The following is a 20,828-nucleotide window of genomic DNA, read 5'->3' on the forward strand; positions in this document are numbered from 1 at the left end:
CCTCATTAAAGGCTGTGTGTCATTAGAGCACAGTACCTTCCTTTTTGCTTTGCAGTTTAAGGCTGGATGTTGAAGGTTAATGAGTGGATGTCACTCTGAAGCCTGCTGTTACTGTTGCTTAATACAGTAAACTTGAAATATCATGAGCCTGAAGTTCACATACCAGAAACCTCAGGCAGAACAGCTTCCTAATTGGGCAATTAGTGCCACAATTAAGCAGCCTGGTGGCATGTTTAGGGTAATTCATCACAGTGAGACAACAGACAACCAGGCAAGAGCAAGAAATTAGGTGAAGATTATGTAAATGACCCCGGTGTCTCTGTTAAACTGTGTGTTTCTGTGCATGCTGGTTTTCTGTGTTCGTGTACTAGAAATCCAGGACTTCATCTACACACTCCGTGACATTTCTGTGGTATTTGTTTTGGCCTTTTCTCTGGGAGCCAGACGAGCTGAGATCTTGTGGTATGGATGGTGTCTTTGTCAACTCTGCTTAGCAGACTGTCGAAATAAAAGACGAGCTATCTGCAGTGACTCATGCAATTACACACACACACACACACACAGAATGGGAAAGGCTTCCAGGCTGATTTGTGATCCAGTCTTCAGCTGCAAAAGTTTAAAGTTCAAGAAGTCAGCATATTAACAATCAAACTGGTTTTCATCCCACTGACTCTTTAAAGTGATGTTACAGTGTCTCACAACACACAGCAGTAGTTTGTCCTGCTCGTAATTACTGGAAATACTTGCTTCATGCTTTATAAAATGGCAGCATCAGTTTCAAACTACACATGAGATATTTCAGCAGTGCAGAAACAGATGTCAAGCAATGGAAAGACGATGGGATGGCAGGTCAGAATTTGTTTCTCATAAAATCCTTCTGTCTTGTTTGGATTTTATTTTTTAGGTCTGGCAGTTGATGCTAACTATGATGACGGTGCTGCTCCCACAAAGCAACAGTTTAGATGGAAGCACACCTGTGATCCTCAACCCACAGGTGAGCTGTGGACACGCACGACTGCAGCAACCACAGTAGGTTGAACTTGAACCAGGAGGTCCGTCTATAAACTGTGATGGACGTTAGCATGGACAGCTCTGCTAACTCACCCTGTCTAACTTGTTTTGTTTACAACCTGTCTGAGTGCCTGACGAAAATAAAACCTCAGTAATAAACCACAGTTTCACTTCAAGGCTGTTTGATACATTCAGTGTTACCAACATTTTGGTAAAACCTGTCAGTGTTTTGTCTATATGTCCAACTCCACAGTACGTGTCTGGCACAACCACAGCAAATGATTGGCCCACAACAGAAAATGATGCGGACACTGCTGTGACAGGGAAGTTTACAGGAATACACTACAAACAAGTCTGATGAAATAAAGCTACATCACATACAAGGGATCGCAGTGGCCTGAAAACTCAGGTACGAGGCGACTTAATGAGCATCGCAGGAACATTTCTGTTCGTGTCATGTCAACAAACACAGAGTCTCTGTTATCTGCTGGGAGAAAAGTGACCGCTCCCATCCGGCGGCGCTTTGCACAAACCTTTTAGCCGTCTCCCCTTTCAACTCTTTTCTTGCCCTCCCTTCACACCCCAAACCCCAGTCACTGAGATAAAAATCAGTGTCCCCACAGATTTCTTGTTTTGAAATCTGGGAGAAAGGACTTGTGCTCTTCCATTTGTCACCTACAGAGAACTGAATCTTACTTAAAAATTGCAAGCAACAATAGAGAGGAAACATCACATGCTGCCAGACAAGTGAAGCTCAGCCAAGAGTGAGTAAAAGTGAGCTTAGCTGACTGGCTTAGCTGACAAATCCCCAAGCAGTGCAGAGATGACTGCTCAGATCCATCTCTATCAAGTGTCTCGAACAGGGACAGCTGCCAAACATCCAGGTATAGATGCGTCAGATAGATCAGATCTCAGAGTAAGCGAGGCAGGTTCGACACGAGAGCCGTCAAAGGCTTTTAACGGCTTAATATGTCAGACTGGAAATACTGCCAAGAAAAACTTCTCATTCTGAATTTCAAGAGGGTTGCTCTTCCTGTTTAAAGTTTCAACAATCCATTTTCACATGAATGAATGTCATGTTTCTGCTCTCTGTGACAGAGTGAATCAACACGTAGTAGTAGCAGTAGTAGTAAAAGTAGCAGCTAAAAACTTTTCAGTTTTCAGTCTCTCAAAGCCAGCCGAATGTGAGATGTAATTGTTTCATCTGATGGCAGAAAGACTCAGCTGGCAGGCTGATCCCAACAGATACTGTAGATAAACAGCACAGCAATCAAAGAAATGATAGATGGATCATTACAGGAGCAAGAAGTCAATCACGAGGTGAAATCTGTGTGCCAAATAAAAAAAAATATTTACCCGCTCTGTAGCGCCAATGATCGATATAAATCAATTTTAATTTTAGATCATCTAGATAATCAGAGACATTTGGAGGACAAATCTAAAAATGAGAGAAGAATTAAATTAAAGTCTACGCTAATGTCTATGAGAGTGAATGATTTTACATCAGTGCTTCGGGATCAAACTGTCTCTCTCTGCCTCTCTCGACTTCACATTTAACAGCCACACAGGGAGAAGACCGCTGAGGCAAAGTTTCTCCAGTTAAAGTTCACTCAATAGACCAGAATTCAATGTGTGTTACCTGTAAAGGTACTGGTGCCATCCCATCACACAAAACCATTATGCACATCAAGGTCATTTCCTCTGCATTTTGGGGCATTTTAGAAAGTTTAAACTCTACAGTTAACAGCTAAAACTTGCAGGATACTTCGTACAGGCCGAATCCAGTAAAGAGTCTCCTCATCAGAATCTGATTCCTGGCCCTGTGTTGACACTAAAAAGAAATGAGATATTCATAGTAGCAATGTAGTTAGAGAAAATAAATATGAACAAATTAAAAATCATGTGCAGATTTCGAAAAATTTAACTGCAAGAGAAAACCATCATTGTCTTATTCAGTTCAGTATTCAAATTCCTTAGAAAGAAAGAAAAAAAAAAGCCACCTAGACTGAATTTACTGCTGGTGATGAGAAATCATATGGAAAAGACTGCAGAGTTTAGTGCGTGGGGGCAAAAGACTGAGAGGGAAAGCCCAGACAGTGTGAGTGAACTACAGAAATCAACACTCGAAGTAAATAAGAGGATGGCGAGAGGCAGAAAGCGAGTGTGTGAAGGATTACGAGTGAATAAGAGCTGAGGCAAAAGGCTGAGCGTGAGATGGTGCATGAATAAAGAGCTGAGAAGAGAGCGAGACACTGGAGCACAGCAGATGATTCATGACTCGTGTGGTCAGTTGAAGTTCAGCAGGGTATTAAGACTTTGACAAAAGGCCTCGCCTCCATAAACACAACATAAACAAAAAAAACCCGTCAGCTTCTTTTTACTGACCTCACGCGTTGCAGGTACACAAACACACCTGAAAGCAGCAGCTGTTAGAACCTGGCATTTGTTTACCCCGACAGGCTGCGTAACGGCGCGCTAAGAAGAGTCTCAGCGACCGCACACACTCCCCCTCACACTCAGCTGACCTGGTTAATAAGCCCTCCTTGTTAACAGGCTGAGGGGGCTGCTGTGTGATGTTTGAGTAATGAAGTGGGCTTGTTTTCGAAGGCCTCGCTCATTTTTCCTTCGCCAAATCGCTGCCTGTGCAACACAGCTGTTATAAATCAAAGGCTAAGAGGCGACGCACCACACACGCAGCATCGACACTCATACAGGGAATCGATACAATAACGTGTGTGTGTGTGTGTTCTGTTGCACTGTTATGCTATGGCTATTTGTTTTAAACCAGCACTATGAGGACATTTCACCTTTGTGAGAACCAGTTCTCACGACTTGAAAGGACCTGTTACATTAACTCCCACACAGCTGTTACCTGAAGGATCATGAGGAATACATGGGGAAGCTACAGAATGATATACAAACTTTCCACAGTGAATGGGAATGAACTCAGTGTCCTAACAAGCATCGCTGCACAAACCTCCCTGTAAGCATGTTGGAGCAAGAGCAACACGATCAGGGATAAAAGCCAAACACATCTGCTTTCACATCGTCTCCCAGGGTTCACCATCCCGCTATTGGAAATCCATAGGCGCTCCAGCATCAGCTTCAGTAACATGAAACATACATGAGATACTGCAGCGTGTCATTGATGGTCAGCTGGTGGAGGAGAGCGTTGGCTGTGTGCTTTTCATCTTCAGTTTGATTCTGGCTGGTGAACCTTAAATCAGGGGATTCTTCTTCAAACCTTCACAGTAAATGACTAAATGAGGGGAAAAATCATCTAAAAAAAAAGTCCCTTTTTGTTCCACTTCTGCTTCCAAAAATCATCAAGATATCAAATGAATTATACTGCATACTGATAATGAATCATTACATGAGTTTAAGGCATAACTATTGCTCCTCCTCTGAAGTGAAGATCGTGAGCTAAAAGGGAAGGTGGATTTTGGAGTGTTGGTTACATTTATGGTGTGTTAAAACTCTAATAGCTAATTAGACTGACCTCACAAGGCAAATTAAGGCAGAGAGCAGCTGGGTTTGACTGACTGGTTTAGTATCAGCTGGTTGACACTAAACCAGTCAGGCACAATGCAGAAGTCACAGGCCTTAAAATATAGAGCAGTATTTACAGCATCCTCTGGCCATTAGGCTAATTGGTGTAAGCGTTAGAATAGAAGAACACAGGGTCAGGTCTGTCTTGACTTTTCAAAGGGGTCCAAAACACTTTTTAACAATGGAAGGCAAATCTTAACAGCTTCACTTATTGCCTCGACACGTAGCTGAATGTGGGAGCTGGCATACTTAATTAACATGACTGTAACTCGGTGTGGCAGAGCCTGTTAGAAGACTCTATTATAAGATGCCACCTTCTCTCTTGGGTTTGAACAAGCTATGCACGTAATCACACGGTCGTATACATCTGAGTTTCATTCATTTTCCTGTAGGGATGATCCCTTGGCAATAGGAACGCACCAAATGAGCTCATTACTAATATACTATATAGACAAAAGCATTGGGCCACCTGGTCATTACACCGCCAGGGACTTGAAAGACACTACATTCTCATCCCAAAGGTGTTGGATAGGGTTGAAGTCAGGGCCAGTCAAGTTCTTCCAGACCAAACTCATCTATGTCTATGCCATGTCTTTATGGACCCTGCTTTGTGCACTGGGGCACAGTCATGCTAAGGTCAGAAGTCAGAGGCCGAGCCCAACGGCTGAAAAACCGCCCCATAACACACCTGAATTCAACAATAAAGAGGTGTGGAATCAACACGTGATTAAGCCAACTCTCATCATGATGGCTCACTGGCACATGCAGACATCCAATACTTTTTAATATGTAGACAATCACTGGGTAAAATCAGATGCACCACATGTGCGTCACTGATTCGTCATCTTATCGGCATGGCATATTAGCAGAACTGTTCATTTTGTGACTATATTTCAAACGAACACTACTGTACGATACATAAAGATGTCAAGCATTGTTCTGTGAATGAGAGAGACGCAACTAAGCCGTAACACATTTCATCAGGTTCAGCGGTGGTTTGTCTCCGGCTCCTTCGGTTTGATCTGCAGAGTTAACAGTCTGTGTTTTGCCCTCATCTCTGCACTCACCATCTCCGTCCCAATTTACCTTTCTGTCCCCAAGTTTCTTCCCATTTTCTACATGGATTGCAGGGGCAAACACTTTGTGATGGACATCCGTTTCTGCTTTAGCATAGGAACACAAGACAACTGGTGCCATTGCAGGATTTCAGTGATTGCCCTGAGATGTCTGTATTTAGTTCCGTCTTCAGTACCTGCATGTCTTTGTTAGCCAGGACAAACCTTCTGGCCTCTCCACAGCTCCATGACAACGAGAAACTAAAGCGTCTAAAACCAACAGAGCACATTTACATTTATACAATGAGTTGTGTCGTATTTTGTGGTGTTTATTTTTGGCTTCATCGCTTCTGAGTTATCTTTTAAATGCAGTGTTTGTTTTGTTTTTTACATTTTGAAAGCAAAAGTCAGGCAGTGAGACATCAATGTGAGAACGATTATTGAGCTTGAAGTTTTTCTTTGAAAGTATCTTAACTCTCTGACGCTCCTCAGTTCAACATGCCTCGCTTTAAAACTGCAACAGACGAATTCAGCTGTGGACAAAGTGGAGCATCACTTTAAACAAGAGGATGTGTAAAGACGTGAGACACACATTAAAAACAAAGCCCTGCGTATTTTATTACGCACACGGGTTTCTGCAATAGCACTGACCTTTTTCAGAACTGCGTGGTTTTGGGAACACCGAGATAAACCAGACTGAATTACACAGCATACTGATCAGGCATTATGTTGATTAAAAGTGACTATAAAAACCAGGGTGAAAAGGTAGAGGTTCATTATCAGAAAAGCTGTGGTGTCAGCTCTACCCCTGTGTGTCCACATAAAGAAACCCTCCGAAATTTTATAGCACACATTTGGCAATTCTGAGCGTATCACGACAAAACAGACTTAATCATCAAGCAGACAGGCAATTTCCTGCTGCACTTGTGAGAAGCAAGCAGCTCTGTCTCATTTTTGTTCTTTGATCCACTATTTACATGGGAAAAAAAAGAAAAAAGGAAACGCGCTCCAGTTTGTGCATGTATATGAACATATTTTGTCTTTTATGAGAAATGAGGTCACTAAATCAATATCTTATGCCTTGCAATAAACTGAGCTCAGCTGAGACAAACTGAATCTCTCACACAAAAACAAACATCAAAATGAATCAAAACAGGTGAAATATTTATGTGGCATCTTGGTATTCTGCAGCAGGTGTGTGGACCTGCAGGAAAGTCCGTTTTTGGTCACATGCTGCGTGTGAGCATGTGCAGCAGAGTTTGTCAGATGTCGGATGCATTTCCAAACTAGTCCAAACGTTTCAGGATGCAGCAGTCCGCCCTTTGCTCTCCTCAGACTCTGACAATACAGAATCCTGATCCAGCACCAGTGCTCTCTTCTCCCCTCGTTTAAATTATGCATACCTCGCTGTGTGGAACTCGTTGCACTCATTTTTCTGTGGCAGTAACATGAGGCCTGGGATTTCTGTGGCACTAAAAACTGAACCTGCAGCCCATCTGTATTGCAATGCGGATTGGTCACATTTGGTCATTAACTGATCCACTGGTACCAACTGCATTTCTGATGAGACTAAAGAGAGGATAGTCAAGTAGCTCAGCTTCGCCCGGTTTTGTTGTGATGTAGGCCTATTGGAGGTGAGTACGAAGCCTCATTTTGATGATGCCCTGTTTAAGTTACTGCAATTAACAAAGCTTTTATTGTGAAATATCTGTAGGAACATGTGGTGGAAAACTGACAAGGTTGGCATATTGAGCTGAAATGTAGCTGCTGCCATCTTTTCTGAAGATGCACCAGACTATCAGACTGGTTTGAAAAGGTCCAACCAAGAACAAAAGCTCCCTGACAGCAAACTGGAGTAGCCCAGGTGCTTTAGTAAGTAACAAAACACATGAATCTTAAAAGTATGACACATGAATAAAATTGCATTAGTTTTAAGTCCCTTCAGGTGCCTATGATGCCTTTGGGGGCTTTGGGTTCCCACAGAACACTCATTAATACCTGAATTATGTATCTCAAGCAGCACTTCCTTGCAAACTGTGAGATTACTGGGACTGGTACTCAGCACACCAGGAACTTTTAGCAACACTGAAGTCTGGATATGACACGTTATGCAGCAACAGCATCATGCAAAGTCATCGAATGGTGTCTTGTCTGAGTCTCCCGAGAGTTACAGGGACCGAAAGAACGAAAAATAAACCAACCAAACGTCATTTGAACTTCCAATAATGAACATTTGAACATAACATAATGAAGAGATCACAGACAGACGGAGAGACATAAAATCTGTTGACGAACATGTTCAAATTATACACATATTGTACCAATCAGAGGTTGTGGTCTCATCAGTGTTAACAACAAAACCCTGAATGGCTTCACACAGTCCTGTTCTGGACTGTACAATATACAGAATAAGGTACAACACTGGATAGAGAGGCATGTGACCAACACATTATTTGTATTTGAATGTGGAATTTATCAGATTTTTAAATATTTCTAAAGACCAAAAGCAGCTCCGTCTGTCATACGTCTGGAACAAAGATAACATGTCTGAGTCAGTCAGCAGTGAGACGCAGCAATGAAAGAGTGGATATGACTGACATTTACACCATAATAAATTATAAACTCAGACACATCAAAACTGGGAAACGCTGAAGAGTCCACGTCAGCTACAAAGCAAACACATCTCACAACTGAAAACTCTTTCTTGTGGTTTTCTCATTAGCTTTGCCCTCTCATCCTCCCATCTTCACCACACTTTTCCACCAAATAAATTCACACCAGGCAGTCCTTCATCTGTACTTTGTCTAACCAAAGTCCCCTCCACCCTCCCAGTGCTTTTAAAATCAGTTATTCTCCAGTATGCACTGCTGGGCTAGCAAATTGTCTGTTTAAAGCAGTGCTTCTCAATTATTTTCTGTTGCGCCCCCCCCCAGCAAGTAGAAAACAATTCGCGCCCCCTCCCCTCACTGCGACTATAAATAATAGTAATAATAATAATATGTAATAATATGTAATAATAGGATGCTAACAATTCTCGCTGGTTTACTGAAGTAGCATTCACAAAGCGGGATGATTGTTGGCAATATTCGGCACGTTTTGGCTGAAAAATCTCCAGCGGCTTATCAGCATGATTGGGATGTAATGTCTTCAAGTGGCGCCTTAATTTATTTGGCTTCATGCTGTCCGCTGCCAACATTTTTAGACACAGTAAACACACCGGTCTGTAGTCACAGTGAAGCCAAGCGCTACATATGCTTCGTCATATTTCCTCGTCTTAGCTTTCGGGTGAGTTACTTTTGTCTCATTATCTTCGGCTCTCTCCGCCTTTCTTCTCATCCCTGTTAAAAATTTCTTCATGTTGTCTCTTAAGGGTTCGCTTACTGCACTTCATATCGCCTGCTCAGTGCAAAAAAGCCGCTACACCATAGAGCTAATACTCCCTGCGCACACTCTGACAATGAGAGCGCCACTGCCAACTACTGTAGTGGATGTGCAATTACACTTTATTCTAGTACGGCAAAAAAAGCATGTTCCCCACGGTCACACGCGCCCCCCCTGGCATCGCCCCCCTGGGGGGGCGCGCCCCACTATTTGAGAAGCACTGGTTTAAAGGAAGATGCTGATACCACTGACAGCTCTTTAACCTCTATTGATGGACCATTTGTGTATATTGCTTGTGCTATTTGTTGTTTTTTGTTTGATGTTTTTTGTTTAGCTCCTCTCTGAATAAGCTGTGATTACCGTGTTTTCTATTTAAAGTAAGGGAGTCCATATTTTGTGCTAATAAACAAACTAAATTCAACACCATATTCTACATTCTGACCACACTCACCTTCCCTCAGGCACATTGGACCTAAAGTCTACCCTCTGCTTTGTGGGTGGGAAGGTAGACTGGATCAGCCTACAGCTGGTGAAGCTGTGGGGGTATCTCTGAGGCACATTCCCGAGCCGACAGGTTAAGGTATTATTACTTTGAATACAAGACAAATGCTACACATATACCACTAAATGTAACGACCTGAGAATGGAAGCACATTCTTCACATCCAGAACTTTCAAACTTCAGTTTAAGTTAACACTAATTAAAACTACAACTAAAACTAATCAAATGCACCTGCAGTCCACCAATGGGTTACAGTAGTGATATATTGTCTCATTTAGTATGAATGAACCTCAGGGAGTGACATATTAAATGTTCATTATTCCACAGCATCCAGGAGTGAATCAATATGAATGAGTGTGTGTGGCTCTTAAGGTTGTTACGAACACTGATCAGTCAGCTCACACACTCACACACACACACACACACACACACACACAGAGCTGCAACAGTGCAGAAACTGATGTCAAACAATGTAAAGATGATGGGATGGCAGGTCAGGATTTTAATATTTTATAAAGCAAAGGTGCAGAGTTTTTCATATAATGTTTCTGTCTGGTGTGGAGGCACTGCTGTGGGTTCTATTTCCACAGGTCTACAAAGTGGTTTTAACAATTGTCATGGGGCCGCACCCACCAAAGGTTGTAACACACAGGTTGTAAACAAGCCGGCAGTCACAGATTAGCTGTGTCAGGCAAACCACTGAAGGAGCACCCCTGTAGGGTCACTAATAATCTCTCAGTCGGCAGGAAAACTGGATGTGCACAGCTACGGCAAGCAAGGCAGGTTAAACTTATACCTGGAGGTCCACCTTAAAATATTTTGATTAGAAAAATGCAGCATGTGGATCTTTCATAGTGTGAAAATGCTTCAGTGCACCGACATGACAGGTCAACAACACACCACCATATAAACAACATTCAAAAGCTAATTAGGGCAACATCTTAACTTTGCCCAACACTGTTAGCGTCAAGCAGAAATGAAGCTGCTTCTATGAGACGGAGGATAACTGTGTGAAGGTGACAAACAGAGAGAGGTGGAACTGACTCACAGCAAACCCTGATTCCCAAAGGCTAATCAACTTTATTTGTTTTGTATACAGATCAGTGTGTGTGTGTGTGTGAGTGTGTGATAGCCAGTGACCACACCCAGATCTACCCAGGAGAATGTAGTCTTCTAACACATACACAAAACCAAGGTCATGCTCACATACCTAAACACACACACACACACACACACACACTCTCTCTATGCCCAGAGGCAGTGGAAAGGAAGTGAGTGGGCAGCAGGGAGGAAAAACAAGAACTGAAGCGTCTTCATCTTCATTTACATTCAATTGAGAGAGGTTTATAGCGGCAGCTGCAGCGACTTGGATCAGTGTGGAAGAAATAAATAAATGCAGACACACAAACTGAAGCACTTACATTACCGCAAATGCAATCTCTTTAAGTGTTAGCAATGGTAATAACACAGTACTATACCCTCTGAGACCTTTAAATCCGAGTGAAGACTCAGATGAGTCCAAAATATACTTGATTGCTTCCTTGCTTGAGGAAAGCCATAAACCGTGGAAAAACAAAAAGAAAGTAAAATGAAAATGCCTACTGAAACTTGCAATACCTCTCCAGATATTTGATTTTGTTTGGATTAAAGAGGACAGCAAATCCAATGATCACGGCAGCTGCACAGCCAATTTCTCCATTTAGTGCTGTTTTCAGAGCTGCACAGCCACAGTTAACAGTTAAAGGTCGTTTTAGATGCAATTACAGGCCCGTAGAACGAATGTTCTGACACCGTGCTGCCACTTTCCTTTTTCCAAACAACTAATCTGGTGTTACAGTTCCATTTCTGGGCGGTAAATGTCAAAAATCATTTAAGTGTCATTATTTCCAGGTCATCTAAAGGCTTCAGAGGAACAAACCCAAAACTCTAAAAACCACGTGTAAAAATAAAAATAACAAACAGTGGACATAACTAACTGAATCTGCATGTGGTGTTTGTCCAGCATCACCTGTGGGACCCAGTCTGAATGCAGAAGGTGTCGTGTCCCTTTAATTATCCAAAGGTGGAAGTCAGAAATCCAGAGACCTTCATTATAGAAATTAAAATAACAGGTCATCAGTGACATCGGTTTTCTTGGTACGAAAATGAAGAACGTTGGTCCAGTCGGGGGTTGCACTCGTTTTTGTGGAACAATACAGGAGGCAGAACCTGGTGCTGCAGCTGCAGATGTTTTATTTGATTTAACTTCTTTATGAATCACACAGGGAGGAGAAGGAGGCCGACTCTGTTATGCGTTCTGACTGTCAATGATTAAGTCTGCCTCATCTTTTGCTTTGGACAGTTCCCAGCACTGTAATAATGCAGAGAACCACAGGGTCGCTCTGATCTGGCTGACGGAAGAGACTCGACCGGCAGTGCAAAACTTCTTCAACATTACAGGAGCCGCTAAGAGCTTATGACTTGTTTCATGAATTCAGTCAGAGGATCCAAACTACAAATAAAGTGTCACAGAAGGCTCACAGGAAAACATCTCAAACATAAAAACTAAACTGGGTGACCACCTCTTCTGTTTCCAGTGAACTGAGCCTTGAAGTGTTGCCAGCTATATGATTTTTTCAATTTCTTTTGTCTTCCATGAGTTCTTGCGGCAGCGAGCACACTATCAAATTTGGCTCAACAGTCCATTAGCCCAGAGCGCAGAAGAACAGGATGCTGCTGAGACAGAGATTGTACAGGACTGAATGAGGTTGTGGGAAACTTTGCAGGCTTTCATGTGTGTGTGTTTGTCGTATGTGTGCACAATGAGCGTGCAGTGTGTAATCAGGACGGCATGAGAACACTCAAATATCAAAGTGCGTGTCGGCTCCACATCTGAGTTTATTTTCCATATCACATAATCAGGGTGTTTCTAGGACACACAAACATGAGATCGACTTTAATTTGTTGGGTGTGAAATTCTTCCTGGAGAGGTTTGAAGAGGGAACGAGGGGGGGCAGAGCCTAACACTTCTGAAACAGACTGCTGGGTGGGAGTCAGAGAGGACGGGCTGCTTCTCAAAGGATTACAGCAATTACCAGCAGCTGAAGTCCTGAGAAGTTATAACCCGAGACAGATACGATGAACACACAGCCTCAAATGCTGCAACACTCCAGCAAATGTGCTTCTCACATCTTGTGAAACTGCTGGGTGCTGTCGTGCTTCAGGCCTCATTCAGACAGAATCGAGCTTTTCGGCGGTTAACCAAACTCTTCATTGTCTGAGACAGAAAGTCAGAGCAGGATGTAAACGGCTTGAACAACAACACTGCTGACCAGCAGGTCTGATCGTCAGGTTACGTCACTGACCACCCCAGTATGAGTTTAGGTTACATCTCTCGTGGGTGCAGTTTTTGCTTCAAAAAGGGCTGAAGAATCACAAACATCCAGCGGCTGTCAGTCTTTCAGTTTGCACAAATGTAGCATCAAGTGTAAAACAATGATATGGCAGGTGGAAGTAAAGTTGTACTCCAGACCTCTAAGAAGCTTCCTTCATCATCTGCCACTATGATTACCAACCGCTTGCCACCTGCTCAGTGTGGGAATAAGGGAGTTATGAAATACCGGGGACAGAGGAATACTTCAGCAGACTTGCTACTCATGAATCCAGCAAGGCTGGTCCATATGTAACAAATAAACACGAAGAAATTCAAGCTCAAACAGCCTTGTCAGTTCCTGCTTTCACTGATGCGTCTGTTACTGTTTTTCTCTTCCAGCACTGAAAAACATTCGTCTGTGAAGAAATTATTCCAGTTGTAACTCAGCCAACGGCTGGTGACAGAGATATTAAAATATGCGTAAAATAACTGATCAAACTACTTAGAAAATAACCGTGAGGATTAAAAATACACACATCCCAAAGCTTGAACCCTTTAGGATCTGGACTCTCTCTACAAAGCAGAGATCAAACAGGAGTCGATGTGCTCATTTGGTTTCCACATGTGGATCTTTTTTCCTGGTTTAAAAGCCAGACTGCCCACCTGAGGTGCACCTCCACCCCCACCCCCACCCCCTTCTCCCACCTTCAAAGCACTTTTATGGAACATCATTTCTCTGTTTAAATACACTTTGAGGTCTCATGAATCTACTGCACGCCAATATGATTTCAAGTCAATGAGACTACAGCTTGAGACGTGAGAGAATAAAAAGCTCCACTTCTCAGGAAAATGTTTCCAGCCTTTACTGGACTCATTCGCAGGAAGAATGAGTTTGAGAACTTCTCCTAAATGACACAGTGTGTGGAGTTTATAAACTGTGCAGTATTTAGTTATGTAGCACTCTGGACATGGCTGTGGTGCTGTTTACCTCCACCGAGGTCGTTGCTCCAGGCCCTGCAGCTCCAGCTCTGAACAGGTGGGTGGCCTCGAGTCATGATAGTGTGTCCATGTGTGTACGGGTACTTCAGAGACAAATAAAGCTTACTCTGTGTGTGTGTGTGTGTGTGTGTGTGTGTGTTTTAAATTGGAAGAGCTGCGAGCCTGAAAAAGCCGTTCAGGCTGCCAGTTTGATGTGTGTGTGTGGGTGTATGTGGTTTATCCAGGGGATTCTGGTGCACCCCTGACTGAGTTGGTCTGCTGTTTTTGCCTTGAGGCTGCGACTCTTTGGCAGGTGGAGTGTGTAGTTAACACACACACACACACACACACAGTCACAGGTCTAAACCTGTAAATCAGAGTCTTTAGCTGTTAACAGTAAAACCTCTGGCAGCGTCATGAAGTGCAACAAGTGCAGCACGTTGCTGCGTTCATGACATCAAGCTGCTGCACCTGCGCAGAGCCACACGCTGTGGACTGCAGAGCCAGTGTTTTCAAACTACCAACGTATCAAAGTTTGAACTTCTGCTATCATAACAACTATAGATGACATCATGGCTCAGCTAATGAATAATTCAGTGTGTATCCAAATGAGGAAACATTTCACCTCACATCTGACAAAGTGAAGCAGTTTTTACAGTATGCTTCACCTGCGCAGACGACTTCTAATTAAGCAATATTCATTAAGTGTAATGAAAGGAAAACAAACGGATGTCGAGGCTTGATTTAAACATCCATTTCACATATTCGGGTAGCTGATGACTCGTGACCATCCAGTATTTCTGTAGAGGTATGAATGAATAACAAGAAGCAGATGGTGTGTGCAGCCCAGGAGACATTTCTTCTGATGTACGACAGAATCTCATCTGATGGTGCAAATTATGGCGGCTTAAACCTTCTCTATGGCAGATTTGGTCTTGGATCACTCTAATGTAAAATATATAAAAGAAAGGAGCACACGGTGGTGTACTCCATCGCCTGGGAGATCGTCTCATCGTGAGGGTCAGGCTCTGACTCGATTTAAAAAAAAATCATTTTCCAGGACATGACAAGGAGAGTAATATGCTTCTTTTGTGGTCGTCTAATTGTAAAAGAAGGAGACTGTCAGAGTCGGTCCATTAAGACGGTCACAGAACCCCCAACACGAGTGTCTCACGTGCACGCGCTTCAGGTGCACATGCACACATCTCAGTGTTTTATGAATTTTAGCAGGCTACAATACAATTCCGTAAACTGAAGCAAACTGGTTGCAAAAAACAAATATCAAGCTTTCATTTGTTCAAGAATGCTGACATTAATGTTTGCATCATTTCTATAATATGAGAGTTGCTACTACATAAGATAAGTTGACAGGCCTGTTAAGTCCAATGTCCAGGTTAAATCTGTTCTGTACATGACAGACAAACAGATTTGTGGACATTTCTGCTAATATGCTTGATCTAGCAGCAAACTGCAGCAGACTGCTGTGACGGTGGACCAGTGGCAGGTTCATGTCTGCTCACAGGCTGCAGGTGGCTGAATTTGGCCTCATTTTGGCTTTAAAAAAGCCACAATCAAAAGGACAAATGATGCTCCTACTCAAGCCAGAGAGCAGCTGTGAGCTTCGCATTTCCACGTGTATCTTGTGTACGTACGCTCGCCTCTTCAGTCCTCAACAGCTCAAGGCCAAAACATGTGAATTTTCACAAGCAACACACGGCTCATTTTGAGGCATCGCAAGGTAGAAAGTTTGGAAACCACTGATTTACAGGACCAATTCAGTATTGACACTGCGGAGACTGCGGCTCAGGTTGATGATCACGTCTCACCACTTTGTAAAGAACTGAAAATTAGCACAGGACCCACAGCAGCACCACAGCTCCACTGAGAGAACACGAATGAATGCGGCACTACGCACTGAGCACAGTGTAGGCACAAAGCACACAATGGATCAACACGATGACAAAGACACTCGGTTCAGATTGTACCCGGTAAACAATAACTGAAGCTTCACTTAAACTTATCATCATCAGCTCCTCTCATCTTGGAGTGTGTCTCACTCGAGAGGTACAGTTTGCATTGTGACCGCCGCAGTTCTCTTTGTCAGCACCACCTGTGTATTCTCTTTCACATATTTTAATGAGAATCATGCTTGAGTTGTCTTTTTTATTTCCTGTGTGGATTAAGTCCTATTTTAACTCTTAATTGGTCACCCTCAAGTCGTTTTCCAATCAGGCCAAATGTGCGTTTCATTTGAAGTGAAGTTTGAGGGAAGCTGCGGCACCTGATTAACTGACGTGACGTTGAGAAGTTGTCTTCTCTAGTTTGCCTGTCTGTGCCTTTGTGGCTTGTTTTATAGGACGCCTCTAAATCATTCAAGCGTACGCAAAGCTTGTGACTGTCTGAATGAATAAGTAGAGTGTGAAGTGTGTAAATGTTTCTGAGAAGCACTTCTTGCATTTTCTCGTGCATATGTGATGTTCTGTTGTTCTTTTCTCAGAAACAAATAGTATTAGACCCTTAGAGTGAAGATGTTTTGTTGTTTCCGTCAAAACACGACACCAGACTTACAGTCCGGGGGGCTGGGGTATCGCTGCCACGAGTTTCCATACAAAGTGTTGTCAGCCTCAGTGGCACTGAGCCAGCCGCTAAAAAGCAGCTTAAGATGAAAAGGAACGCCCAGAAGAAATGCAAATCGCTGAGCTAATGCTGGCCCCACAGTGCAGGATAAATGGGCAGATTTGGGTCAATTTGGGCGAGTCGACCCATCAGGAGCACTCGACTCTTAACAGTGCCGCACTTTCGCTTCTCTCTTAAAGCCCAAACTGGGTCTCTGCCAGGCTGTGGCGAACTACATTCAGCTTGGATTTCGATGCACGTCAACATCCTTGCTGTTACGGTAACAGTCAGCCCAAAAAGACAAGCAGGTTGCATTTCACTCTTTCCTAAAATGAAAAATGCATTTTGCTCCGTGCATTTGAAAACCTGGATGCGAATATTTATCACAGCGTATGGGGTGCATTAAATCAAACGTATAAGCAAGAGGTTACATTCACACCCTGTTCTCTCACGTGGGCCTTTCCAGCAGCCTGCTAATTTCCACTTTAATGATATGAGGCTGACACACATGCTAAATCTTTCCCACATTTACAGACTAATCTCTCTTCTCCTTTATAACTAGACAGCACACTGCATGGGGTCACTTTCAAATAAAATTCAGATTCCCAGGCAGAGAGATATGAACCGCGCTCCCTGCATATTGATAACAAATTAACTTGCAGTGCATCGTAACTTAGAAAGAAGCCAAGGACACAGATACTGTAACACAGTTTGGTTATCAAGTGACCTGTGAGAAGTGCAGAACATGTACTCTCACAACAATGTGGCCGACAACTAAATCAAATAATCAATTTAATCAGTCAAAGGCACCAGAGGATACACTGACTGGTGTAAGAAGTAACACGTGGCGGTTCAGACAGCTTCACCTTACAGCAATACAGCAATACAACAATACAGCGGTCTGTTGAGCAGAAAAAGAAAAGAAGTCTTCACGATCTGTCAGTCTCGGCTGACGGATGAGGCATCGCATTCTGCTTTACGTAACTCCCACATCAACCCCTAACCAGCCTCCTCCTGCAGGGAAACTTTGTGACTATAATATCAAAAACTCTGCACGAGGCTCAGACGAGAGGGACAAGCTGAGGCATCTCCAACCAAACAAAATCTTTCTGAATTTCCAAGCTCAGAGATGCTTACACAAACAGCTGGGCAAAATCCATCTTTCTGACAGGATCATTTCTAAAGCTCCAAGCCCCAACTGGGTTCCTGGATGCACTTCTGAGCTGTTCCCGCCTGGGAGAGCGTGAGTGTGTGTGTGTGTGTGTGTGTGTGTGAGAGAGAGAGAGAGAGAGAGAGAGAGAGAGAGAGAGGATCAAATATGAGTCATTCATCACAGTATATGAACTGTGCGTGTCTGTGGCTCTGCAGAATATGAGCGTTCCTTACTAGTTTATTTGTGCATCCTTCACTGGATGGACCAAACTTCTGTGTGACTGCATGTGTGAGTGTGTGTGTCGCTGAGAAAAAGAGATTAATGTTGTAGACATGTGAAAGGATTCCTCTCATTTCTCAATGAATCCGTCTGAGACACCAGTTCACACAGGCTGCCTCTGAACACAGTGCGTGTGTGTGTGTGTGTGTGTGTGTGTGTGTGTGTGCGTGCAGCAGCACGACTCAACTGACGGCATATGGACATGTGGTTAAGCTCCAGCAGGGTGAAAGAGACTGTGAACATGTCACATCTCTGTCTCAGACTGTCTTAAACAATAAAGCCATTAACTGGAGTCGCCTGACAAAAAGCAAAAGACATTTGGACAAAGCAACCCAGCAGAACCAGGACAGACCAAAACCTTAACCATTCACAACACTGAGGACTTCACGCTGTCAGCTGATGGCGCGGTGACGAAGATACCACCTCCTCCACTCAAACCTGACCATCTCCACATACAGAGAGGAGAAGGAAGCCTTTGACTGAAGCCGTCTGGAGCGAATGGGGTCTCTCAGTTCAAGCTGGCGACATGAAAACCAGTCGGGCTGTAAGACGTCAACAAAACCTCACGCTATGAGCTTGACAGAAGTTTACTGTGAGAAACAACAGCAAACAACTACAGGAGAAGAAGCAGAACTGGTTTGTTAAAAGGGATACTGGGAACGTTTATTTATTAGATCATGAAAATGACTTTTACATTGTACACTGGGGGACAAAAACAAAATGTGCTGTTCAGCCCCAGTCAAATACTCATCTCCACACATTTTGCTGTCACAGTTCTGAATCCCGTGTTATCAGCAGTCCTCTTCTCCAGCATGCTGTATTTAAGCATCAACACTTCCTATTAAGTCGTCTGTTTTTCTGAAACCTTCGTGCTGCTCTGTTTTGGAGTCAGTGAGAGTTATCATCAGCGAGCTACAATTTCCTTCTTTCTCCGAAACCTCAACGCCTACTGTGACAGAGACAAAAGATTCTCATTTCCTGAGCCACCACGTCGCATTTAATTGAGTTTGGATTAAAATTCATTTGGAAAAGGCCCAATGAGCCACGAGGACCGAAGTCGCCTCAGTAAGAATTCAAAACAAAATAAATTAGCATGTCAAGGCGGGCTGAAGAAATAAAATGTTTAAAATAAACTCTGCGGACAGACTTACCTGTAAATGGGATCCTGCATCACCAGCATCTTGCTCTCGTCCCACGTCCACTCCTTCTTCTGTGGAAATGAATAAAAGCAGAACTGTTAGTTCACAGAAAACACAGAAAACTAGCACATGAAACAAAGGACTGAAAACAGTGGCATAAAAAATAAATAAATATATTTCCACATAATCAGACTGTCTTTTATTTGTGTAGGCTTTATTGTAACATTTGCACATTCAAGACATGTATTTGCACTTTTCATTTTTCCTTTTGTCTGCCTGTTGATTTGAGTAAATCGTCTCATCAATCATAGTCACAATTAAAATGTGATCACAATCAACACATGAGCACACAGAAATCATTCACACTGATTTCCACCTCCACAGACCTTTGTTGACTCACTCAATCACTTCCATCTCTGGTCCTTCACTGGTGGTACTCAGAGATGTAAACAGATTGCTGATCGTCGACATTTGACATTTCAGCTTTCCAGCCAGGGAGCCAAACAAGACCCTTCTTTCCACCGGCCTTTCATTCAGGTCGGCCAGTTAATTTGACACTGAGCCTTTGACGGTGGCTTTAAGGGGAAACTTTGCAGATGTTCACCAAGCTTTGTGTCGTCACAGTGTGGGAACCATGTTTGACCTGTTCCGGACTCTGTGGCAGTTGTTCGAACAGATTGTACGTCTGCTCGGCTTCTGCATACCAAGACGTTTTGGACCACGTTATGTTTCCAACTTGGTTGGACTTGGTTGAGTTTGGTGTGGAAGAACTTGACTGGCCCACACAGAGCCCTGACCTCAACCCCATCCAACACCTTTGGGATGAACTGGAACGGAGATTGTGAGCCAGGCCTTTTGGTCCAACATCAGTGTGTGACCTCACAAATGCTCTACTGCATGAATGGGCACAAATTCCCACAGAAACACTCCAACATGTTGTGGAAAGCCTTCACAGAAGAGCGGAAGCTGTTAGAGCTGCAAAGGAGCATCCAACTCCATATTGATGTCTACTTATTTAGAATGTGATGATTTGTTGCCATTTCATTTTTTACCTTGTCATTTCATTGTTTATATTTTATATTTTATTATGGCTGTTTTCCTGTATTTACACTGCTGTTTTTATATTTATAGATTTTGGGCTTATACCGGGACCAAGGAAACTAATTTTGTTCCATCTCATTCTCTAACATGTGTGAAATGACAATAAAGCTCCTTGAATCCTCGAATCCTTAAAGTACCTGTTGGGGTAATGGTCAGGTGTCCCGATACTTTTTTTTGTCACTCTAAGATGTTAAAGTCAAGTCATCTTTGTTCATCAAAACATTCTTTATCTCAAAGCCAAGATGGGCAGTGTTAGGCTAAGGGAACTGTAAAAGGTTTGATACGATTGGATGACTCCCTCGCCATCCTGACGTGGGGGTTTTGCACGTATACCATCAGCTACCAGGCAGATCAGATAGAAGAACATCAGACAGGGGTAATAGTAAGGGCTGATAGCAATATTCCACATATTCTCCAAAAGATTTACCATCCACACACAGACACACACAAAACTGTACACACACACTAGAAGATGGCTACACAGACAAACAAACACACGCACACACACTTACACAGCTGAGCATACTGGTGGAATAAACTGCTCCTCAGAGGACCATTAAGACAACTCAATTACGCCTCCTTCTGATGAGACACTAATGTATATCTGCTGCGTGCATCTGCTTGTAAGAGCACGTAAAGGTCAGTCGTTACATCCAGGCAGTCGAGAAGCCCTACATATGCAAACTGTTGCATGAGATGAGAATGGAAGTATG

The 20,828-nt window shown here is 43.1% G+C and overlaps 1 protein-coding gene across 3 annotated transcripts in view; it reads right to left on the reverse strand.

The window, feature by feature from the left end:
* The window catches only part of nos1apa (nitric oxide synthase 1 (neuronal) adaptor protein a), a 134,379-nt gene that overhangs the window by 61,707 nt on the left and 51,844 nt on the right, over positions 1-20,828 (reverse strand). For all 3 annotated transcript variants that reach the window (XR_006843692.1, XM_046392753.1, XM_046392754.1), the window contains exon 4: positions 19,027-19,085. Coding sequence is in view for 2 of the 3 variants with exons in the window: in XM_046392753.1 (XP_046248709.1) it covers positions 19,027-19,085 (59 nt within the window). In the remaining variant the exon portion in view is untranslated. The remainder of the gene's footprint in view (positions 1-19,026; positions 19,086-20,828) is intronic.

The sequence above is a fragment of the Scatophagus argus genome, chromosome 6 (genome assembly GCF_020382885.2).
Source record: "Scatophagus argus isolate fScaArg1 chromosome 6, fScaArg1.pri, whole genome shotgun sequence".
Taxonomy (NCBI): Eukaryota; Metazoa; Chordata; class Actinopteri; family Scatophagidae; genus Scatophagus; species Scatophagus argus.